The sequence below is a fragment of the Pristiophorus japonicus genome, chromosome 15, assembly GCF_044704955.1.
Source record: "Pristiophorus japonicus isolate sPriJap1 chromosome 15, sPriJap1.hap1, whole genome shotgun sequence".
NCBI lineage: Eukaryota > Metazoa > Chordata > Chondrichthyes > Pristiophoridae > Pristiophorus > Pristiophorus japonicus.
The window spans coordinates 168,923,733-168,949,831 of NC_091991.1; the positions used below are offsets into that span (position 1 = coordinate 168,923,733).

The 26,099-nt window shown below is 45.1% G+C and overlaps 1 protein-coding gene across 3 annotated transcripts in view; it reads right to left on the reverse strand.

The window, feature by feature from the left end:
* Nucleotides 1-26,099, reverse strand: part of sdk1a (sidekick cell adhesion molecule 1a) — an 892,584-nt gene that overhangs the window by 339,330 nt on the left and 527,155 nt on the right. For 2 of the 3 annotated variants that reach the window (XM_070901295.1, XM_070901292.1), the window contains exon 6: nucleotides 6,131-6,157. The exons of the other annotated variant lie outside the window; for it this stretch is intronic. In XM_070901295.1, the coding sequence (XP_070757396.1) occupies nucleotides 6,131-6,157 (27 nt within the window). The remainder of the gene's footprint in view (nucleotides 1-6,130; nucleotides 6,158-26,099) is intronic. 3 annotated transcript variants of the gene reach the window in all.

Consider the following 26,099-nt stretch of genomic DNA (forward strand, 5'->3'; position numbering starts at 1 on the left):
GCGGGAGTCGGGTCGGTGTCGGGTCCGGTCCAGGGGCGGGAAGCGGGAGTCGAGTCGGTTCGGGAGGAAGAAGGAGTTGGGCGTGGGAGGAGCCTTATTCACGCAGCCCCAGTGAGCCCATTCGGCCAGGGCTAGGGGCTGCGTGCTTCGGCCCCTCCTACACAGTTTTGGGCGCCTGGAGCTACTGCACTTGCGTGCCCACTGTAGCGCGCATGTGCAGAGGTCCCGGCACTGTTTTCAGCGCAGGGACCTGGCTCCGCCCCCTACAGCTCCTGCTGCGCTGTGCCAAGCTGCAAACGACCTGCAGGGAGCTGGAGAATCTGGAGGTTTTTTTAGGCGCACTTTGTGCCGCGAAAAACGGGCGTCCAGGTCGGGACTGCGCCGTTCTAGGCGCGGCTCGAAACTTGGGCCCCAAGTAAGCAACGTCACAGCACAGATGCAATGGAGAGGTTGAAAGGGGTGCTGGAGAGATAGAGCTGATTTCTGTCAGTGTTCAAGTGGAACCTGAACCCATGTTTGCCAAGGAAGTGGAGGAGACCAAAAATAGATATTGGGGACTTTGGAAGTAATGTTACGGGGGCATGGAGAGAAGTCATTGCTGGAAATATGCTGGCTATGGCAGGTTAAACAAGAGTGGATTCAACCGAGACCAGTCTCAGTAATTTGGCGAACAGAGAAGTTTTGGAGGAGGATAGTGTGGTAGACTGTGTCAAAGTCTGCAGAGAAGTTGTGCCCCATCCCCAATTTCCCCTTCCTCTCCAGTCACAGAGGGTATAATTTGTGACTTTGGTTTGGCCATTTCAGTGTTTTGGCAGGAACGGTAACTTGATTGGAGATTCAAACAGGAAACTGTGGGAAAGCTGGGTATGGATTTGGGAGGTGATAATATATTCAACAACTTTGGAGATGAAAGGAAGATTGGGAATGGGGCTGTAGTTTGCAAGGACGGAGGAGTCATGGGTAGGCTTTTTGAGGAGGGGTGGTCAGCACTTGAGTGGGAATGGGGCCAAGGAAGCATGAAGTGGGTCTAATGGATGAGATGAGCTTGGAGGGAGTATGAGTGGTGATGGGAGAGAAACGAGAGAGAGATGCAGGTTCAGGGCTTGGGCAGGGGGAGCCACAACAAAGGTTTGGCTTGGTGGGCAAGGAGAATAGGGGAAGCAGCAGAGGCAGCTGAACGGATGGTCTCAATCTTAGTGACAAAGAAATCTTTGAGCTCTTTGCACTTGTTGGAGGTGAGAGTAGAGAAGGCAGAAGAGAGGGGTTTATGGAAAATGTTGCTAGTCGAGAAAAGAAGCCCGAGGACAATCTTGGAGTAGTAAGCAGAGGAGAATGAGACTCTGGTGCTTGTTGTGGTCTATTCAGATCTGGTGAAAATGCTACTCTCAATTTAATTTTAGAAGCTATCAAAATTATAGGCAGGGATGTCACCCTATAATTATGAGCAGCAAATTAAATGACTATTCAGATAATTCATCAAAATTATTTTATAGTACTCTGTCTTCACTGAAATTAAAGCATAAAGTAACTACCAAGATAAATTAATTAGCTTAAAAGTCACAAAACCATTAGCAATGTGACCAAATTTCTATTACAGCAGTTGTTTTAAAAAATGTCTAACTATGCAATTATAGGCATGGATTTTAAATGCAACTCCAGCTTATTCCTTGAGAGAATGATAATTGTGAGAACATAATTTCACTCGGAGATTATGGCCACCATTGTCCTTGAGTTGCTGTTTGAGCGTATAGCCAAGATTATAATAGCCTCCAAAATTATGTTGACTTGCAATGGAATAATTGTAGCACTGCTAATGGTAATGTAGTACATAAAAGCAAGCGATATTTGCTGACTTACATTGAACATGATGCTGGAACCAATAAACATGGGAATGCGATTTTAAATTAAAAAAATAAAGTAATTATACTCAGACATGAAAAATGAGGAAAAGAGCCGTAATTACTTATTTTTTTAAAGATCCATTGAAAATCCAACAAGTTTTCCTCAATTGTTTAGCTTTCCTTTCTCATTAACTCCATGAGTACCAAAATAAATTTTTATGTTTCAGAAAAATATCTATAATACTACTGGATGCTTGTTGGATAGCTAAATAATTTTTTTAATAAGGCCAGCAGCACGACTTTGTTGCTAGAAGTTGGCTTCATGTGCCTTGTAATTGATGTGTCAGGTTAATTACATGCTGACTAGTCTTGGAAAATGGCTGGGAATAATTAAAGACATGATATTATTCAGGAAGCTATCTTTCAGCTTCTGTGGAAGTGTATGAGGCCAACAGAGTGGGAATAGGAGGGGGAGTTAAAGCGGTGAGCTACAGGTGGCTCAGATCGCATTTGTGAACAGAGAGGAGTTTGGCAAGCTTAATCTGCGTAGAGAGGAAGGCACTACGAGCAACGAATGCAGAATACTAGGTTAGAGAATTAATTACTGTCTCACACAACAGTAATATTTGGGGCCCTAGTAAACTGTGTGGAAGGAGATGAATGTGTTTCTACAGGAAAGTGCCAGGGGAAGGACAGCTGGGATGGTGGAACAGTAAACTAGGGTTTTGTGTATGGAACGGTCCCTCCGTAAAGCAGAGATTGGAAGGATGACGTGTTTAGTGGTGCAATCATGTTGGAGGTGGTGAATGGAGTAGAAGGCGAAGACCAAGGGGCTCAGTCACAGTTGTGACAGAAGAGCGAGCAGGTCAGAGAAGAAGCATGGCCAAATAGGATAGATTTGGTCAAATGCTCTGTTGACCAAAGCAGAGGAGTATTGCCAGCTGAGGAAAAAGGAGGCCATTTCAGAAACTGTGGTGTGAAAGTTAGAGTCATCCAGTATACGGAGGCAACATTTAGGGACTGTAGTGGTGGAAGCACACAAAGCGTGGGGCTTGTCTGGTCCATTGCTAACCAGGATTAGGAGGAACGGGAAGCAAAGAATTTGAGCAATCCGCTCATTTTAGGCAGCACAAAAAGGGATCCCAAGTATTGACCATTTGTGTGACGCCCTCATTGCAACATGCCTCTGCAACTCTCCGGTATGCATAGTACTCTCTCTGCATCATTTTGCCTCGAACCTCATTTCCCTTTCTCAGCTATTCCCTAGTTGCTTTTTAGCCAAATGTCAAACAGTCCAGGGCTATTGCCTTCTCCAGGGCCATATGATTAATGGCATTCTGTACCAGCTGAGTGCTTGCTCAATGCTCGTCTCACATTCTTAACCTGAGGTATTGCTTAAAAAGTGATTAAGTATTTATTACAGATATCGACTCTTGCCAAAAGATTAAAGGAGGTTAGATGCTACATTGACTGATAACGGCTAAATTTGCAGATGCAATATAGTTATTCTATGGCTCTAGAATATTTCATAATATTATAGTCATTTAATAAAATGATATGTGCAATGGCATCTACCCTCCCAAGAAATCTGTCTGAGAATCCTCAGTGGAATCCACTTCAGTAACACAACAAAATGGAATAACTGATCATATTCACTAATCCTCAATGAGACATTAAACAACTAATATTACAAGCCAACACTCCAGGTATTACATCAAAGGCTCATAGCCATGTCAGCGGTGACTCAGTGGGTATCACTCTTGCCTCTGAGTCAGCAGGTTGTGGGTTCAAGTCCCACTCCAGAGACTTGAGCACATAATCTAGGTTGACAATACTGTGCAAGTCCTGCATTGTTGGAGGATGCTGTCTTTTGGATGAGAAGTTAAACCGAGGCCCTATCGGCCATCTCAGGTGGACTTAAAAGATCCCATGGCACTATTTCAAAGAGGAGCAGAGGAGTTTGCCCGGTGTCCTGGCCAATATTTATTCCTCAACCAATATCACTAAAACAACAGATCTGGTCATTATCTCACTGCTGTTTGTAGGATCTTGCTGTGCACAAATTGGCTGCTGTGTTTCTTGGATTACAACAGTGACTACACTTCAAAAGTGCTTCATTGGCTGTAAAGTGCTTTGGAATATCTTGAGGTTGTGAAAGGCACTATACAAATGCAAGAATTTCCTTTCTTCCAATGGGGCTCTTCATACACGATCATTCTGAATGAGAGGACTGGTGAACTGAAAACCTGACCCTCTGGAAGTTGCAAACTTCAGACGTCCGAGAGGATACCTACACCAGAGAAATTAAATCCTTAAATACTAATGCAACTCACCAGTCTTGAAGACTGTAAACTGTTACGCAAGTTTCAGTCCCAACACACTATTTTGTATGAACAGTCTCACGAACATTATCAGGACAATATAGCTATTGTATAATTACTTGTCATAATGGATCATTTGCAATTTTTTTAATCCTGATACAGAAATATTTCAATGAATGAGAACCAAGACCAGTGGGTAATTTTCACCTTCACCGTATTCCTGCATCCGTTACTGTCACTCCCTCGGGCTGTCATAGGGAAAGTGGTGGTAGAACTCAGGAAGTGACAGTAATGGCCCTGAGGTTCTCCAATGGAAGGAGATACCTCCTCGTGACCTCCTCTCCCTCTATTTACGGCCCCATTAACCTGGCCTTCTAGACTGCCATCTGTGCCAAAGCCTACGAATCAGCTGGTGTACAGGTCTTCCAGATGCTTCTGCCTCTCTAACTGCCCAGCCGCCTCTTCTAGCCAACTCCAGCAATGCCAGGATTTTGCGGCTGGATAATGGCAGCTCAATCTCAGCAGCAGGAAAAGCAGTTGAGAGTCTGCTGTAAATTCCTGATGAACCCCAACCCAGGAAACCGGGTCACGGTTACTGCATGTCAGAGGGGCAGATGTAGATCCTGCCCAAACAGAACACCACTGCTAGGAGGAGAATCCTGGCCTAATTGTCGTTAGTCAAGCAATTTTGAAAATTGCAACATGCGAGTCAGTTTCAGTTTGCAGTGCAGAAGGATTGTCTTTAAGATTGTCTTCAATCAGTAACAAAGGGTTCTGTCTAGAGGGTGACATCTGAGCGTAGTGTTTTCAAAAGTACCGTTTTCATTTATTGCTAGCAAATTTGCCATGTTGATATTCGTGATAAATCAGAGAATGCTCTCTTTTATAAGGACTCCAAAATAGTACCGTGTAAAATACATTCTGCTGCTAAAGTGTAGATTTATGTCCATTTAAAGCTACAAAGTCTAGATGATGTTAAGCAAACATTGGGTGAATTCACACACAGGTCAGCTAAGGGGCTGACGATATTGCGGCTCTGACTTATTTCTGCTTGAAGATTCAGTTGTACATTCCAAATGACTTGTCTTTGAAATGTTTGATATTTTACCCCCTCATGTGTGACATAAAAGTTGCCACAGCAGTGAGAGAAACAGGAAGTATGAAGGATTTTATCTTTGTCTTAAAATTCAATTCTGAAAGTAAAACGGTACATTTAATATTGAATTTGGAGAAGGCTGTGGATAAAATTTCTCGGAAATAATTTTTACATCTCAGGATGACAGTGTGCTTATGATCATTGTGCAGAAAGGTTAAGTTCAAACAGCCTCAAGTACTTTTTGCTGGTCATGATGTTTTATTTCATTAATCATAGCTTCACATGTAGCTTTGAGAAAGCATGCGGTTTCACATTTGGGGATGAGGGGGAGGATGCCTGCCAATAACAAGACTTTACACAAGTAGTTTGGTACCAAGACCCTGTAAAAGGCAGATTGATGGATTGGCTTTGTAGAAACATAGAAAATAGATGCAGGAGTAGGCCATTCGGCCCTTCGAGCCTGCACCGCAGGCAGAGTTTAGGACCTTTCTTTGATTTAGGATGAAATCCAGTCTTTTCAGAAAATGCAAGACCCATTGGTTAGCTGCTGGTGTACACTTTTTCGTTCTGGTCTTGATGGTTATGGACCTCATCAGCCAGTCATTCAGATAAAGACAGACATACAGGTCCCACAGCCTGAGAAGTGCTACAACTGAAAGATATTTGATAAACAATGTGGGAGCTGAGGCAAAGCAATGAGTGTGCTTTCAGACAGTCTTGAAATCTTCCAAAGAGGATTTAACTTCATTTGTTATTTAGTTTAGTATCTCTGTAAATTATATCAGATAATCAGAAGTGGAAAATAGAATGATAAAAAAAATGTATAAGCTTAAACATTAAGGGCTGTTATGACAAACACATAAAAATCTTACCAGAGTATGCCTGATTTGCCTTGTCTACTGCCAGAAAGCATGAAAGCAAAGAGGAAAAAGAGCAGTTGTAAACCACATGAACCAAACAGGAGAATAAAAATCTTATACAGTAAAGCTACAATCATATCAAAATGTCAAGATGTTTCAATAGATACAAATCATACACTGTTGTCCTCATTATTTCCTTATAAAATATTAACTTGTATTTTTATACAGATTGGTAAATTTTATTTATACAACAATTTTGACTTAATAAAAGTCCCTATGTAGACACACCAAGGGTCACGGACGCTATATATATTTGAAACTACACTTAATTTTATTGCTAATAAATCATTATTTAAAATGGGTCTGATGTACTGTTAGCTTTACAAGTTCAGACAAGGTTTGGGAATGAGGGGGAATAGAGTTAATACCAGTGAAGTGATATGACGATTGGCATCGTCCTGTGTGCGCGTGTGCATGAGCGAGTGAGGTGGTAACGTTTAAAGGGATTGGAACCACTGAGAAACAGACGAATCCATTCAGGAAGTGCACGTCAAAGGTCCCAATTTCTTGACCCACCCACTTGCCAGCTGTGCGCAAATTGTCTGCTGCATCTTCTACATTACAGCAGTGATGACACTTCAAAAGTACTTCATTGGCTGTAAAGTGCTTTGGGATGTCCTGAGGCCGTGAAACGCGCTATATAAATGCAAGTTCATTCTTTTTCGTTTTACTCTCTTGCTACGTTACCATGCTCCACATTCCCTGGGTTCACTTTAGGGCCAACCCTAAATTCAGATTTTGCTTGACTCCACTATTCAACCTCCCCATACTGCAGCAAAATATTGGCATCCACCTCCCACAGCCCAAGACCTGACCCCAGCCCTATAGACCTTCCACCCGAGCCCTGACTCCCTACTACTGTCACTGTCCCTTCACTGCTGAGACCAGTGCCCAAATCCACCTTGCTGCTCAGCCAAAAATACAAGCAGCCAAGCCAGGTCCAAAGTAGAAGCAAGGAGTGGAGTGGGAACTTCAGACAAGCTAATCACAGCAATACTTACTGCTGTCTTTGCCTGAGGTGAGCTGCCAAATTCCTACTGTTGACTCAGGCTCCCCTAAACCCCTTCCTCTGCCTAAGCTCGGCCCCGAGTCCTGCTGCTGTCGGAGTTAATCTAATGAAGCATCACACCTGGAATGTTAAACTATGTGTTCTCTTTTAAATCTTGTCCAATCTGCTGTTCACTTCAGTATTTCCTGTTCTTATTTTAGATTCCTAGAATTTTGTGGCTTTTCTTTTTATCGCTACTGATGGAATGCTTGTCTGCCTTACAGCAACAAAACTATCTGATGACCATCACCATCAAATTAGCTGGTACTCTTCTTGAAATTTATAGCTGCCCCAGTGGCATTTATCAAATAGGGATGTTCAGTAAAGAACTTTTTCCTCTAGGATCCAATTTCAGATGTTCCAGCAGTCACAGTGTCACTATAATCACAAGATTGATATTGGATATGTAAAATTAACACAAGTTGAATCGGCCCTCGTTTCCCCCTCAAGTGATAGCCATAAATCACGACAATTCAAAGAGATCAACAGAAAAAAGGGAAAGAGATAACCGAACAAGGCCCTTTCATCTGGGGAGAAATGAATCTTTTTACCTGCAATAACTATTTGACCTGAGGGGGGTTGGGCCAAACTAGATTTTCAGGAAAACAATGAATTAATGATATGTTGCAGTGTTGTTATCAGTGTAACAGGATATGTTTATAAATATTTAAAATTAATAGGTTTTATTCTATACCAGTGCTGGCTAGGTGTGCTGAATACAAAGCAAATACAACATGTGCTGTAGACAGTTTCTAATAGTGCACAGGTGAAAAGTCGGAAACAGACTGCTCCATGTTACAACACAAATAATTAAGGGACAAAAAAAAGAGAATGAGAAATTTCATGATATTTAGCTTTTAAAAAGAAATGTCAAAATCAGTGATCCTGATCAGATAGGCTACTGATTTATTTTAACTAGAAAATCAAATTTTTCTTCAATAGTAGGTACAACCCGTATTCACAATCTGAATGTTCGCTGCAGGCAATTATCATTTGAACTTTCTCTCTCTTGAGTTATTTGTTCAGATTACTAATACCCATGAGGCAAGCTTCCTCTCCCCCTCAAATACCTGCATGGGGAATTTTAAGTATCTGGAGTAAGAGATCGTGATTTCAGTTCCAAGGGCGATGCGATAACAACTTGCATTTTATATAGTGTCTTTATATAGTAGAAAAATGTCCCAAGACGCTTCACAGGAATGTAATCAGACAAAAATTGCACCGAGCTGAAGGAGGAGATATTAGGGTGGGTGACTAAAAGCTTGGTTAAAGAGGCAGGTTTTAAGGAAGGTCTTAAAGGAGAGAGGTGGAGAGGTTTGGGATTTAATTCCAGAGCTTAGAGGCTATATGGCTGAAGGCACAGCTGCCCAATGATGCAGTGAAGGGCATGCGGGATGCACAAGGGACCAGATGTTGGAGAAACACAGCTCTTGGAGGGTTGAAGGGCTGGAGGAGCTTACAGAGAGGGATGAGTACATGGAGTTATTTGAATATAAGGACGAAATTTTTAAAATCAAGATGTTGATGGATTGGGAGCCAATGTAATACAGTGAGCACAGAGGTGATGCGCAAATGGGACTTGGTGCGAGTTAGGATATGGGCAGCAGAGTTTTGGATGAGCTTACATTTATGAACGGTGGAAGATGGGAAGCTGGCCAGGAAAGCATTGGAATAGTTGAGTCAAGAGGTAACAAAAGCATGGATAAGGGTTTCAGCAGCAGATGAGTTGAGCCAGTGAAGGATACGGGAATATGGATTCCTCGAAATTTGGGTGATTTTAACTTGGCATCAGCATACTGTCTGTACAAACTGCACCCCGATTCCACTTGATTGCACTGCACAGGGCTGTGATGTACATAGTAAAAATTATGTTTATATTTAATTCCTGAAAAAAATCTAATCTGTAAAGCTGTCTGTATAGCCACTAATGTGTTAGACTTTGGAGGAATAGCTTGTGTTGATCTGCATTCATGGTCATTAATTTCCAGACCAGTGAATATTCCCTTATTTCTGCATTGTCAAACTAAAATAAGTTGAGGAATATCTTGTAATAAAAGGGGCTGGGAAGTTCAAATCCAGCCTAAACTGGTGGGATAAAAGTTTCCTCTTTCTGCTGCCTGTAAATGTTATCAGTAAAATGAGCTTGGGCAATCTCAAGCCAGTTTTTCGTAGGTGTGGACCCATTGCACTAAACTGCACTAAAGTGACAATTCTAGCCCGCCAACAATCACCTTGATGAACACAAACATGTACTTTAAAAAGAACTTTAGAGAATCGACGATGAAAACTGAAGTTGGGTAGAAGGGGCCCAAATTTCCGGCGCACTAACCCGAGATGCGCCGACCTTGTGCACTGGAAGCGGCGGCGAAAAGAAACGTGCCCCCATCCTGGCCGCTCTGCCGAGTGCCCCGGGTGCTGGCGCGGCGTATATAGCGGAGTGGGGGATAAGCTACAGCCCTGTGCCGAAAACAGTGCCGGCAGCTGTCTGCATGCGCAGTGGAGTCTGCGTGCATGCTCCTCGCTCTCCCAGCACGTCTTGCAGGCTGTGAGCAGGACCCGATGCTCGCCGCCCCTATCCCTGGCCGAAGGGTCTCCCGCACCGGCCCGGGCGGGCCCATTGTGGATCTCTCTCTCCCCCCTTCACCAATGCCGGGTTCAGTCTCTCCCTCCCTCCCTGTTCAAAGATGCCGCGTTCAGCCTCTCCCTCCCTCTCCCATTCACAGATGCTGCGTTGAGCCTAGCCTCCCCTATCCCAGGCCGAAAGGTCTCCAACACAGGCCAGCCGCTGCCGAGTTTAGTGGAAGGTAGGATTTACTTCAGTTCTTTATTTGTTAATTGAATTATTTACTTCAGTTCTTTATTTTTTATTGAATGCTTATTACCTTTTGTGCTGTGTTTAGTGCTTTGCAAGACTTGGTGCTTTATGTGCAGGTCTTCTCCGCTTCCTTCTATTTTTTATTTGTTAATTAATTGCTTATTACATTTTGGGTTTTGTTTAGTGCTTTGTAAGTCTTGGTGCAGGTCCTCCCAGCTTCTTTATATTTTTTTATTTGTTATTGAATGCTTATTTTTCTGCTTTGTTCAGTGCTTTGTAAGTCTTGGTGCTTTAAATGTACTAACCTGCGCTGATTTCTTAACTCTCCGCAAGAGTTTGCTGTGCGGCCACAAGTGGCCACATACGCTGGCCTAAGTTAATATGGAGCAACTGTTAGCTGTCCAAACTGGCTTAAATGGCCAAAACGGCTGGTAACACCCCCTTTTGGAAAAAAAAACTAAACTTAAAAAAAAATCCTAACTAACTCACTTACACTGGCGCAAATTATGGGCCCAAGTTTCGGGCCGCGCCTAGAACGGCGCAGCCCCGACCTGGACGCCCGTTTTTCGCACCACAAAGTGCGCCTAAAACAAACTTCCAGATTCTCCGGCTCCCTGCTGGTCCTCTGGCCCTCGGCGCGGCGCGGCGCAGCATGAGCTGTAGGGGGCGGAGCTAGGTCCCTGCGCTGAAAACAGTGCCGGGACCTCTGCACATGCGCGCTACAGTGGGCACGCATGTGCAGTAGCTCCAGGCGCCCAAAACTGTGTGGGAGGGGCCCGAAGCACGTAGCCCCTAGCCCTGGCCGAATGGCCTCACTGGGGCTGCGTGCATAAGGCTCCTCCCACGCCCAGCTCCTATTTCCTCTGGACCCAACTCGACTCCCGCTCCCACCCACCCCCACCGGACTGCCCCCCCACCCCACCCCCGACCTCCGCTTCCCCCGCTCCCGACCTTCCCCCCCCTCCCTGACCGATCTCCTCCGCCACCCCCCCCGGACCCCACGCCACCTACCTGTCAATCCGGTAAGTCTAAGCTTGAAGTTGGGCCCGGCCCGTTCAGCCTCCCTCTCCTTTCTCTCTCTCCCTTCTCTCTCTCTCACTTCCCCCCTTCTCTCCCCCCTTCCCCTCCCTTCTCTCACCCCCCTCCTCCTACCTCTCCCCCCCTCCCCTCCCTCCCTTCTCACCCCCCTCCCCTCCCCTCCCTCCCTTCACACCCCCCCTCCCCTCCCTCCCTTCACACCCCCCCTCCCCTCCCTCCCTTCTCACCTCCCCCTCCCCTCCCTCCCTTCTCACCTCCCCCTCCCCTCCCTCCCATCTCACCCCCCCTCCCCTCCCTCCCTTCTCACCCCTCCCTCCCCTCCCTCCCTTCTCAGCCCCCCCTCCCCTCCCTCCCTTGCCACCCCATCCCTCCCACGCCACCCCCTCCCCCCCACTCCTCCTCCCCATCCTCCCCCTGCTGTCAGAAACACAGACACTGACAGACAGAGAGTGAGAGACACACACAGACAGACAGAGAGATAGAGACACTGACAGAGACACACTGGGGGGTGGGGGGGCATCCCAGCACGCTGTTGGAGGGCTCCCGGTGCTGCAGTCGGTAAGTAGAAAATGTTTTATTTATTGATTTAAAAAATATATATTTTTTATTAATTTTTTTTGATTGATTTATTGGTTGATTTATTGATGTTTTTATCATTTATTATTGATGATGGCTCTTTATTTGTAAAACTGAAGTGTTTAATGTTTGTAAACTTCCCTTTAAAGCCCCCTCCCCCCATTCCCTACGCCTGATTTGTAACCTACGCCTGATTTTCTAAAGTGCAGACAAGGTTTTTTCGAGCGTACAAAAATCTTCACTTACTCCATTCTAAGTTAGTTTGGAGTAAGTTTTCACTGCCGAAACTTTGAAAACAGGCGTAAGTGGCCGGACACGCCCCCTTTTGAAAAAAAAATTCTGTTCCAAATGAAACTGTTCTAACTGACGAGAACTGGAGCAAACTAAATGCCGAGAATTTGAATTTCTAAGATACACCGTTCTACACCAGTTGCTCCAAAAAATCAGGAGCAACTGGGGCCGAAACTTGGGCCCTAAATGTGCAGAATGGAGATTTTGAAGATACTCCAGAAAAATCAAGTAGCTCCAAAGAAAACGGAGCAACTCCTGGGCAAATTTGGGCCCAATGACACTACTGCCAGTTAAAATGGAGTCTATTACAGGAACAGCAGAATTTGAGCACAAATTTACCACCCTGGTATACTGATTAGGTCACGTCGTGCCCTGTTTTGAGTCTGCAACTACTATAAAATATGTCATCTCAAAAATCAATTTGCTATTGTCCTAAAAGAGTAGAAGTAATTAGGTATCATTTTATGACATCTTAAAATGAAAGTGCATGAAGTACAGAAAGAATTTGACATGTTATTAAAATTATAATCTTACTAATAAAAAAGACCATTACACAGTACTGCAACTTATCTTATTTCAAGCAACAGCAATCTAAATCTAAGAATTATCAAGTTAACACTAAGAGTAGAAAGTCACAGGAACCTCCCACCTCCATAAGTGACAGAAACAAGTGTAAGATGAAAGCAGCAGCTTCCACATAGCAAAATGATTACTTGGAGAGCCAAAATGATATACCTGTAGTATTAAGTGTCCCGAGGCATGCCACATTTTATATTAGTACTAATCCAGTTTCTTACACCAATGAAGTTCTGCAAACTGCCAGTGTCGTTAATTAGCACTGTGGATTCCGAACTGATGAACAGCATAAAAATACATGTAAACACCATGCTACAACAAACACTCAAATAAAAACAGAAGTGCTGCAATCATTTCTGCAAGCTTATCAGCATGTGAAAAAAGAATTTGAGCACAAACCCCCTTCAGAACTGGAAATATAATCCATCTTTTGTCTTTTCAGCTGTTGGTGGACCTGCTGTTTCTAACATTTTATCTTTTTATTTCAGATTTCCAAATATTTACAGTTTTTTTTCTCCTTTTATTAAGACTAATTCTCATCTAATCTTACAGTCATGGTGCTTTTCATAGCTAGAGTGAGGGAGAGTCTTGAGGCAGGACACAGGCAGATAATAAGCAGATACCCTGCTCTTGTATGATATGCCCCATTCACAATACTAGGAACAGGAAAACTATCAGAAGGAGTAGATGTCAACCTGCTGGCATTTGCAGGATGATCAGCGTATCGGGCCCTGTGTTGGGTTGGGTTAAAAGATCCTGTGCTGTGCCGAGTTTGCCCCATATTGCATCTCCTCTTCATGGGAGGCTGAATCAGTGGCTACCTTGTTGGGACTCTGAATCCCAGCACCAAAGGTGAATGGCAAATGTGATGGTAGCATATCCCAAGCACACTAGCAATGGACTTATTGCCCTATTGGGGATGGCAGAGATTAGGCTAAAAATTGACCTGCAAGAAACACATCCGATGATCAAATCATAAATGATTAAATGGAAAACAGGATTAATCTCAATGTTGACAAATAATGCCTTGGCCAACCAATGAATTGCAAACTATTCAAACAGTTTGTCAGTGGATACTCTTTATCTGTACGTATCTCCATCGCTAACTCTATATAGTTACTTTCCATCATCCATCTAGCTGTCCAAGATGGGATCCCCATTGATTAATTGATCTCTCATCAAAAGTTCCTTAATAACAAAACGTGCAGAGAGTAGACTCACAATAACGTTTACGAGCAAAGAAAAAAATGCGACTGCTGTGTAAAACATTGTTCATTCTGGATAGTCTCACAGTTTTAACTCTCCTCCATCTTTCAGAACAGATGTACAACCGTCAGTATTTCAGGCATAGTCTACGTACAATCACGTTGACATCTAAAGATCAGCAGGATTCAAAGTTCCCACACTTCACTGATATTGTCCCATATTGCATCCTCTGGTAATGCTAGGCTGCTTTCTTGGCTCCCAAAGTCTAGGCAGCTGCAAACATAATCACAGCAGTATGCTGCCAATTCATGCAGGTCCGTGCGAAAATCAATACCTACACCGGTCTGCTAATTACATAAAATCGATTGTGTGTGTTTTGTTTTCTTTTTGGAATTTGGTCTCTAGAATTTGTAGGTTTCTGCAAAGTCTGAGATTCTATCACACTGAACATTGTGCAAGTCTTCCAAAACTGACTGACATCTTCCCCTATCTGATCCTAAAAAAAACTCAGATACAATATGCACTTGCCTTTTTGCTTGAAAATAAAGGAAGTAAACTGGCTTTCTCCACTGCTGAACTGATCGACTTGCTAACACCAAGATAGATAATAGATGCAACTTCCACCAGTAGATTGCTATAGAATAACCCATTGCCTTTCCAATTTGGCCATCAGCTAAAATGCTGGAAAAGAACACATTTTTAGAGTGCACATTTTTATCCATCTACGTTGCTGCCAACGACCTTATGTTATGTTCGACATAGTGGAATCTCATGTATAGGATATATTGGGATCACTTTCCATGTGCATGCCACCTTGTTTATGCTAGAAAACAGGGCAATAGGCAAGCAGAAATTTAGGAAAAATAGTCTTGCCCACTGGCTGCTCCAGAGCAGGCCTTGAAATGGGCAATCAGTGCTCCTGCCCAAAGCAGGTGGGACCTTCTTTCAATACTTAAATTGGGGTCATATGCCCATTATAGGGTCCTGATACAACACTCCCGTCCATTAGTGTCTGGTGTGGAGCAGCCTAACCAGCGGTCCTTAAAGGGACTGCTGCAGTCTGTTCTAGAAACAGATTAAATGTTTTTTGCTTTATCTTTTATGGGGTCAGGGGGAGCAGGAGTCCATGCTAATATGTCTGACCACCAAAGTGGTTTAGGCCTCTCGGTGCTGCGATTGGGCAGGCGGTATGATCTCAATGCTCACCGCCCACCCGATTACCACGACAAGCTGGCCCTATAGTTGCAACTCCTAACTGGCTAGAGTTGAACTCTACATGTTAAATTTCAAAGTTTCTTTTATAGCCAACTATGTTCTGGTACTTAATTCTCTTTCTCAGACTTGCTGAGAATCTTTTCTTCTGGGAACAAGTGTTTTTTTTATATAAAGGAAGGGGAGTTAATGGTGTCAGGCAAAGCAATGGTAAGAAAGTTTAACCAGGGTATGGGTGAATGGTATTTTGTGGGGTTAGGATGCAGGCAGCAGAGTTTTGGATGCGCTGAAGTTTTCGGAGGTTGGAGAATGGGAGGCCGGCCAGGCAGGATTGCAATAGATGAGTCTGGAGATGACAAAGGCATGATTAAGGGTTTCAATGGAAGATGGGCTGAGGTAGGGGTGTAGGTGAGCGATGCTATGCAGATTGAAGTAGATGGCTCGAGTGATGGAGAGTATATGGAGTCAGAAGCTCAGCTCAGGGTTGAATCGGGTGCTGAGATGCTGTACAATCTGGTTAAGCCTGGGGTAAGGGAATGGAGTCAGTGTTGAGGGTACAGACTAAATGGCAGGGCCGAAGATGATGGTTTTAGTGTTCCCAATGTTTAACTGGAGGAAATTGTGACTTACCTATGATTGGATATTGTATAACCAGTCTGACAACACAGAAGCATTTGAGGGCTTGAAAGGTGGTGGTGGAGAGGTAGAGCTGAGCGTCATCAGTGTACATGTGGAAGCTGACCCCATATCTGTTGGTGATATTGCGAAGAGACAGCATGTAGATGAAAAAGAGGTGGGGGCCAAGACCAAATCTTTAGGGGACTCAAGGTACTGGTGTGAGAATGGCAAGAAAAGCCATTGTTGGAGATGCTCCAGATGTAAGAATTCAGATAGATAAGAGGCAAACTGCGCAAGTGCAATCCCACTGAGGTGGAAAACAATGGTCTTGAAGAACTACTGATATGCTTGGGAACTGCCCTCTTGAGCCTGGGAAATAGGGTTCTGTTTGAGGTGCAGATAACCTTTTCCTGCTTGGGGTTGTGATTACTGCCCACAAGAAAGGGAATTTTAGTGAACCTGATAATGACTGAGGAATCCTGCTAATAAAGGCGGCTATTAGAGTAATTATTTGGCTAGTTGTGACGCATATTAAGGATGTCATAGCAGCGCATTTGGAAAATGGTGACATGATAGGTCCAAGTCAGCATGGATTTGTGAAAGGGAAATCATGCTTGACAAATCTTCTGGAATTTTTTGAGGATGTTTCCAGTAAAGTGGACAAAGGAGAACAAGTTGATGTGGTATATTTGGACTTTCAGAAGGCTTTCGACAAGGTCCCACACAAGAGATTAATGTGCAAAGTTAAAGCACATGGGATTGGGGGTAGTGTGCTGACGTGGATTGAGAACTGGTTGTCAGACAGGAAGCAAAGAGTAGGAGTAAATGGGTACTTTTCAGAATGGCAGGCAGTGACTAGTGGGGTACCGCAAGGTTCTGTACTGGGGCCCCAGCTGTTTACATTGTACATTAATGATTTGGACGAGGGGATTAAATGTATCTCCAAATTTGCGGATGACACTAAGTTGAGTGGCAGTGTGAGCTGCGAGGAGGATGCTATGAGGCTGCAGAGTGACTTGGATAGGTTAGGTGAGTGGGCAAATGCATGGCAGATGAAGTATAATGTGGATAAATGTGAGGTTATCCACTTTGGTGGTAAAAACAGAGAGACAGACTATTATCTGAATGGTGACAGATTAGGAAAAGGTGAGGTGCAACGAGACCTGGGTGTCATGGTACATCAGTCATTGAAGGTTGGCATGCAGGTACAGCAGGCGGTTAAGAAAGCAAATGGCATGTTGGCCTTCATAGCGAGGGGATTTGAGTACAGGGGCAGGGAGGTATTGCTACAGTTGTACAGGGCCATGGTGAGGCCACACCTGGAGTATTGTGTACAGTTTTGGTCTCCTAACTTGAGGAAGGACATTCTTGCTATTGAGGGAGTGCAGCGAAGATTCACCAGACTGATTCCCGGGATGGTGGGACTGACCTATCAAGAAAGACTGGATCAACTGGGCTTGTATGCACTGGAGTTCAGAAGAATGAGAGGGGACCTCATATAAATGTTTAAAATTCTGATGGGTTTAGACAGGTTAGATGCAGGAAGAATGTTCCCAATGTTGGGGAAGTCCGGAACCAGGGGTCACAGTCTAAGGATAAGGGGTAAGCCATTTAGGACCGAGATGAGGAGAAACTTCTTCACCCAGAGAGTGGTGAACCTGTGGAATTCTCTACCACAGAAAGTAGTTGAGGCCAATTCACTAAATATATTCAAAAGGGAGTTAGATGAAGTCCTTACTACTCGGGGGATCAAGGGGTATGGCGAGAAAGCAGGAACGGGGTACTGAAATTTCATGTTCAGTCATGAACTCATTGAATGGCGGTGTAGGCTAGAAGGGCTGAATGGCCTGCTCCTGCACCTATTTTCTATGTTTCTATATTAGAAGGGCTCAGAGTAATTAGAAAGGAACTGACTGGATTTTAGTCTATGAATGTTGTGGCTTTATGTGAAATTGTGGAAGGTTGTAAGGCTTTTGGTCTAGTACCTTATGGAGCTGGATCAGGAGCATCCATTCAGCTGCCTCTGCCACTTATCTCCCTTCCCCTAGTCCACTGGGCCAAACTTCCCTCAAGGCTCCTCCCACCCTAGCCCTGAACTTGCATTTTTCTCCAGTTTCTCTCCTATCTCCTCTAATATCCTCTCCAAGCTCATCTTGCTCCCTTGACTCTATTCCCACTAAACGACTGACCATCCAACTTCCCTCCTGACCCCCCATGACAGCTGATAGTCACAGTTCCCTCTCCTCAGGAACTGTCCCCTGCACTTCAAATCTGCCATCATCACCCCTCTCCTCAAAAATCTACCCTTGACCTCCCTGTCCTTGCAAACTGCCACCCCATTTCCAAACCCCCTTTCTTCTCCAAAGTCCTTCAATCTGTTGTCGCCACCCAAATCCATGCCCATCTTTCTCACAATTCCATGTTTAAATTTCTCCAATCAGGTTTCCACCCTTGCCACTATACTGAAACGGTCTTTGTGTCACAAATGACGTCCTATGTGACTGTGATATCGATCACACAACTATCCCACCTCATCAATCTTGACCTGTCTGCAGCCTTTGACACGATTGACCAGACCATCCTGTGCCAATGCCTCTCCTCCGTCATCCAGCTCGGTAGGACTGCCTTCGCTTAGTTCTATTCTTATCTATCTAGTCGTAGCCAGAGAATCAGCTGCAATGGCTTTGCTTCCCACTCCCGCACCATTACCTCTGGAGTCCCCCAAGGATCTATCCTTGACCACCTCCTATTTCTCATCTACATGCTGCCCCTCGGTGACATCATCCAAAAACACATCGCCAGGTTCCACATGTAAGCTGACAACACCCAGCTCTACCTCACCACACCTCTCCCGACCCCAACACTGTCTCTGATTTGTCATACTGCTTGTCTGACTGAGCAGAAATTTTCTCCAACTCAATATTGGGAAGACTGAAGCCATTTTCTCCAGTCCGCGCCACAAACTCCATTCCATTCCCGAGCCATCAACTCCATCCCTCTCCCTGGCAACTATCTGAGGCTAAACCAGACCGTTTGCAACCATGGTATTACATTTGACCCCGAAATGAGTTTCTGACCACACATTTGTGCAATCAAGACCACTTACTCCCACCTCCGTAACATCACCCGACTCCACCCTAGTTCATCTGCTGCGGAAACCCTTATCCATGCCGTTGTCCATTAGTGACTATTCCAATGCATTCCTGCAGGCCTCCCATCTTCCACCCGACATAAATTTGAGCTCATCCAAAATTCTGCTACCCGTATCCGAACTTGCACCAGGTCCTGTTCATCCATCACCCTTTTGTTCACTGACCGACATGCCAAGCCCCAATTTTAAAGTTCTCACCCTTGTTTTCAAATCCCTCCATGCCCTCGCCTCTCCCCATCCCTATAATCTGCTCCAGCCCTATAACCCTCTGCGATCTCAGTGCTCCTCCAATTCTGGCCTCTGGCGCATCTCTGTTTTTCGTCGCTCCAACATTGGCGGCTGTGTCTTTAGTTGACTTGGCCCTAAACTCTGGAATTCCCTCCCAAAACCTTAACGCCTCTCTCTGCTCCTTAAAACCTCACTCTTCATCTCTCCTCATTCCCCTTCTGTGGCTAGCTGTTCTTGTTGGAAATTTTGGGAGCACATCGTCAAATCTTAAGATTTTATCTGTGATATGTACTTTAGCTCCAAGATCTGCATAATGGTACATTGGAAATTTATCATCTTAATCTCAAAAAAGAATGAGACAAGGTTGCTCGCGGTTACCCATATTATTTGATGTATTCATCAATGACAATTTGGATAGCGTAAGGAACAGCCTTAGTGGCCCCTATATTTATTTTGGAGTGGGGGGGGGGGGGGTGGCGGGGAGACGAGTTATGGATGGAGAACCACCCGACAATCAGCCTCAGACAGACTGGTTGTCTGTCGGGTGGGTAAGCCTGCAGGCAGCAGATAGATCTAGTGGTGAGTGGGGTGGGGAAGAGAGAAATGGTGGGGAGATTGCGGGGGGTAGGGAAGGTAGTGGTAGAGGCAAGGTTGGGGGTAAGATGGTGGTCTTGGGGATAACAACATGGTCGCATGGGGAATCTATGATCACGGGGCTGGGGGATCAGTGGGAGTGTGGGAGAGATGGTGATCACGGCGTGGGTAGAAGATCGTGGAGCTGGAGGGTATGTGTGGGAGGGGGAGTTACACAGTCGCATTTTGAACCGGGAGGAAACACCCCTGCTCCTCCAGGCCCACAAGCAGCGCTATAAAGGCGCTTACCTTATGGATCCAGTCCCTCCCGGCTCCTTTTACCTGCTGGGTTTCCCAAGACCAGAGAAACCAGGAGTTAAAAATATAAAGCTTGTTAAAATGGAGGTGTGCCTCCTGAGAGTGGATTTGAAGACATTCCCGTCCCTTGTCCGTCCTCTGTTAAAACCCGAAGTGGGTAGGTTTGAGATGGGTTGACTTTGGGTTTGAAATGTAAAAATTTTAGCTCCCCAACAGACCCAAACCCATCCATTTCTGGGGGTTTAAATTACCCCCAGTGTGTCTGTTCTGGGTATTTCTTAAAGAATGACAACGCTTCTTTTCACAGAGGATATTGTAGCATCGGTGAACTTACCTGGGGATTGTGTGCACTACTCACCATTTTTGGCTTAAAAGGCAGAATTACATTAGACTGAAAAATGGTGGAAAATATATTAAAAGCACATTAAAAACAATCTGCATTTCAGGCATGTGGGGAAAGAGGGCATATCTCCCACCCCGCCCCCCACTCAGGAAAGTATATTTCACATCTTCAGTGTGCACGTCCTCTTCAGACATTTCTAATCTGAGTGCAAAATGTGCACTTTTGTGTACTTGAGCCCATTTTACCCACAATATAGGAGATGGAAGGCTGGGAATGCCTGAAGCTTAGGTGACAGTAAGCTCACGTCCAATTGCACTCTCACTGTAACTACTTGTTCTTATGTTATAAAGCCATTGGGTTCTGGTTTCACAGAAAAATAAATGAAATTGGAATACATAGAAAGAGAAAATAGGTGCAGGAGTAGGCTATTCGGCCCTTCGAGCCTGCACCACCATTCAAATATGATCATGGCTGATCATGCAACTTCAGGACCCCATTCCTGCTTTCTCTCCATACCCCTTGATCCCTTTAGCCATAAGGGTCACATTTAACTCCCATTTGAATATATCTAATGGACTGGCCTCAACAACTTTCTGTGGTAGAGAATTCCACAGGTTCACAATTCTTGAGTGAAGCAGTGTCTCCTCATCTCAGTCCTAAATGGTTTACCCCTTATCCTTAGACTGTGACCCCTGATTCTGTTCTTCCCCAACATCGGGAACATTCTTCCTGCATCTAACCTGTCCAATCCCGTCAGAATTTTATATATTTCTATGAAATCCATGGTTCCGAAAACATTGTTAAAGATCCTGAAGTCCCATGAAATGAAAAAGGAATTTAACTTATTCAGTCACCTTGGTGACAGACCTATATTCAGGAATTTTTTTTTGAATTGTCAGCCTTTTTGGTGCTGCATCAGCTTTTTGAAGCTGTTCATCAGTTTTCTAGGTCGCCATGTGTGCATAGGAACAGCGACAGGTACATTTGTACTAAAAGCAACATTATGCAATAGGCTCACCCAGTTTCACAGGCAGATACAAATACATTACATCATTTATTAGTAAAATCATAAAGGAAGAAATGTTCTGTGGTTGCATAAATGTAATTAATTCTGAGTTTTAATAATCAGCATTGGAAATTGATATGAGAATATTCTTGGAATACAACATATCCATATCTCAGAGGCACAAAAGTTAGTACTTAAAAGGTATGAATTGTTAGAATATCTGCTATTTCTTTCATCATACAGTGGTTACCAAATAGTAAATGTGGGAAAATGTGGGGTTATCCACTTTGGCAGAAAAAATAGAAAAACAAATTATAATTTAAATAGAGAAAAATTGCAAAGTGCTGCAGTACAGAGGGACCTGGGGATCCTTGTGCATAAAACTCAAAAAGTTAGTATGCAGATACAGCAAGTAATCAGGAAGGCAAATTGGAATAGAACATAAGAACATAAGAAACAGGAACAGGAGTAGGCCATACGGCCCCTCGAGCCTGCTCCACCATTCATTATAAGATCATGGCTGATTGGATCATGGACTCAGCTCCACTTCCCTGCCCGTTCCCCATAACCCCTCATCTCCTTAGCGTTGAAGAAACTGTCTATTTCGGTCTTAAATGTATTCAATGACCCAGCTTCCACAGCTCTCTGAGGCAGCGAATACCACAGATTTACAACTCTGAGAAGAAATTTCTTCTCATCTGAGTTTTAAATGGGCGGCCCCTTATTCTAAGATTTCTAATTCTAGTCTCCCCCATCAGTGGAAACATCCTCTCTGCATCCATCTTGTCAAGCCCCCTCATAATCTTATACGTTTCAATAAGATCACCTCTCATTCTTCTGATTTCCAATGAGTAGAGGCCCAACCTGCTCAACTTTCCCTCATAAGTCAACCCCTCAACGCCGGAATCAACCTAGTGAACCTCCAAAGCAAATATATCCTTTCGTAAATATGGAAACCAAATGTGCACGCAGTATTCCAGGTATGGCCTCACCAATACATTAATATAGCTGCAGAAAGACTTCCCTGCTTTTATACTCCATCCCCTTTGCAATAAAGGCCAAGACACCATTGGCCTTCCTGATCACTTGCTGTACCTGCATATTATCCTTTTGTGTTTCATGCACAAGTACCCCCAGGTCCCGTTGTACTGTGGCACTTTACAATCTTTCTCCATTTAAATAATAACTTGCTCTTTGATTTTTTTCTGCCAAAGTGCATGACCTCACACTTGCCAACATTATATTCCATCTGCCGAATTTTTGCCCACTCATTTAGCCTGTCTTTGTCCTTTTGCAGATTTTTTGTGTCCTCCTCACACATTGCTTTTCCTCCCATCTTTGTATCATCAGCAAACTTGGCTACATTATACTCAGTCCCTTCTTCCAAGTCGTTCAAAAAGATTGCAAATAGTTGGGGTCCCAGCACTGATCCCTGCGGCACCCCACTAGTTACTGGTTGCCAACCAGTGAATGAACCATTTATCCCGACTCTCTGTTTTCTGTTAGTTAGCCAATCCTCTATCCATGTTACTCGCAACCCTGTGAACTTTTATCTGGTGCAGTAACCTTTTATGTGGCACCTTGTCAAAGGCCTTCTGGAAGTCCAAATACACCACATCCACTGGTTCCCCTTTATCCACCCTGTTTGTTATATCCTCAAAGAACTCCAACCAATTTGTCAAACATGACTTCCTCTTCATCCATCATTATCATCATAGGCAGTCCCTCAGAATCGAGGAAGACTTGCTTCCACTACTGAAGTGAGCTCTTTGGTGGCTGAACAGTCCAATACGAGGGCCACAGACTCTGTCACAGGTGGGACAGAAATCCGTCGAGGGAAGGGGTGGGTGGGACTGGTTTGCCGCACGCTCCTTCCCCTGCCTGCGCTTGACCTCTTCACGCTCTTGGCGTTGAGATTCGAAGAGCTCAATGCCCTCCCGGATGTACTTTTTCCACCTAGGGCGGTCTTCGGCAGGGACTCCCAGGTGTCAGTGGTGATGTCGCACTTTATCAGGGAGGATTTGTCCTTGTAATGTTTCCGCTGCCCACTTTTGGCTCATTTGCCGTGAAGGAGCTCCGCATAGAGCATTTGCTTCGGGAGTCTCGTGTCTGGCATACGAACTATGTGGCCTGCCCAGTGAAGCTGATCGAGTGTGGTCAGTGCTTCAACGATGGGGATGTTAGCCTGGACGAGGACACTGATGTTGGTGTATCTGTCCTCCCAGTGGATTTGCAGGATCTTGCGGAGACATCGTTGGTGATATATCTCCAGCGACTTGAGGTGTCTTCTGTACATCGTCCATCCATACAGGAGGGCGGGTATTACTACAGCCCTGTAGACCATGAGCTTGGTGGTAGATTTGAGGGCCTGGTCTTCCAACACTCTTTTCCTCAGGTGGCCGAAGGCTGCACTGGCGGCGATGTTGAATCTCCGCACCAATGTCTGCTTTTGTTGATAAGAGGCTCCCAAGGTTTGGGAAATGGTCCACGTTATCAAGGGCCGCGCTGTGAATCTTGATGACTGGGGGGGCAGTGCTGTGCGGCGAGGACAGGATGGTGGAGGACCTTTGTCTTACGGATGTTAAGAGTAAGGCCCATGCTTTCATATGCCTCGGTGAATACATCGACTATATCCTGGAGTTCAGCTTCAGAATGTGCTCAGACACAGGCCTCGTCTGCATACCGTAGCTCAACAACAGAGGTTGGGGTGATCTTGGACCTGGCGTGGATGCAGTGTAGGTTAAACAGCTTCCCACTGGTTCTGACGTTTAGTTCCACTCCAGCGGGGAGCTTGTTGACTGTGAGATGGAGCATGGCAGCGAGGAAGATTGAGAAGAGGGTTGGAGCGATAACGCAGCCCTGTTTATCCCCGGTCCGGACGTGGATTGGGTCTGTAATGGATCCGTTGGTAAGGATCACGGCCTGCATGTCGTCGTGGAGCTGGCGAAGGATGTTGAAAAACTTTTGGGGGCATCCGAAATGGAGGAGGACACTCCATTCGACCCTCACGGTTGACAGTGTCAAAGGACTTTGTAAGATCGAAAAAGGCCATGTATAAGGGCTGGTGCTGCTCCCTGCATTTTCCCTGCGGCTGTTGCACTGCAAAGGTCGTGTCCGTTGTGCCCCGTAGGGGACAAAATCCACATTGTGATTCCAGGAGGAGCACCTCGGCCACAGGGAGAAGAGGGTTGAAGAGAAATCTCGCGACAACTTTCCCAAAGGCTGATAACATAAATCCATGCTGACTCTGCCTGACCGAATTTTGCTTTTCCAAATGTCCTGCTAATGCTTCTTTAACAATGAATTCCAACATTTTCCCAACCACAGATGTTAGGCTAACTGGTCTATAGTTTCCTGCTGGCCTTTATTGCAAGGAGGAATGAATATAAAAGGAGAGAAGTCCTGTTACAACTGTACAGGATATTGGTTAGGCCACACCTAGAGTACTGCGCACAGTTTTGATCTCTGTAGTTAAGGAAGGATCATCATCATAGACGGTCCCTCGAAACGAGGATGACTTGATTCCACGCCAAAACAAAAGCTTCAGTTCACAGGTGTTTCGAAAGAAGAACCCGAACGACATCCTCAAGGGCGGAAGATGCCTGTACGTGGATGTTTTTAACGTGTGGTGGCTGTTGCACACCAGCCACCACACGGGCTTGACAGAGCTAGGTCTTGGTCCAGTGGCAAGGATTCCCCAAGACAACTGGAGACCTGCTCTGCTGCACGACCCAGTGCGCACACATATCAGTGTGGGCTGGCCCGTGCTGCCCTGGGCCCCGAACTCACGCCTCCCCTGGGCCCCGATCACATCCCTCCACAGTCTCTCGCCGCTCCTTCGCCCCGATCCCATCGCTCCTGCTGCACCTGCCCACGCCAATCACCGACCTGGGCCTTGTTGAAGTCACTCTTCGCTGCCGTTGCCCTCCTGCACCAGCTCACGCTGTACCTTGCAGTGGCATGCCTCCACGCTGCTCCCAGGCTGCCGTTCGCCGCTCCTTTTAGAAACATAGAAAATAGGTGCAGGAGTAGGCCATTCGGCCCTTCGAGCCTGCACTGCCATTCAATGAGTTCATGGCTGAACATGAAACTTCAGTACCCCATTCCTGCTTTCTCGCCATACCCCTTGATTCCCCTAGTAGTAAGGACTACATCTAATTCCTTTTTGAATATATTTAGTGAATTGGCCTCAACAACTTTCTGTGGTAGAGAATTCCACAGGTTCACCACTCTCTGGGTGAAGAAGTTTCTCCTCATCGTGGTCTTAAATGCCTTACCCCTTATCCTTAGACTGTGACCCCTGGTTCTGGACTTCCTCAACATTGAGAACATTCTTCCTGCATCTACCCTGTCTAAACCCGTCAGAATTTTAAATTTTTTTACGAGATCCCCTCTCATTCATCTGAACTCCAGTGAATACAAGCCCAGTTGATCCAGTCTTTCTTGATATGTCAGTCCCGCCGTCCCGGGAATCAGTCTGGTGAACCTTCGCTGCACTCCCTCAATAGCAAGAACGTCCTTCCTCAAGTTAGGAGACCAAAACTGTACACAATACTCCAGGTGTGGCCTCACCATGGCCCTGTACAATTGTAGCAACACCTCCCTGCCCCTGTACTCAAATCCCCTCGCTATGAAGACCAACATGCCATTTGCTTTCTTAACCGCCTGCTGTACCTGCATGCCAACCTTCAATGACTGATGTACCATGACACCCAGGTCTCGTTGCATCTCCCCTCTTCCTAATCTGTCACCATTCAGATAATAGTCTGTCTCTCTGTTTTTACGGCCCTGACCTACCAATGATGGTCTGTCGCAGATCGGGGCCTCCACGCTGCTGCCAGGCCGCCGCTCAACGCTCTTTTTATGGCCCCGACCTGCTGCTAATAGTCTCTCGCAGGTCAGATATAAGGAAGGATATACTT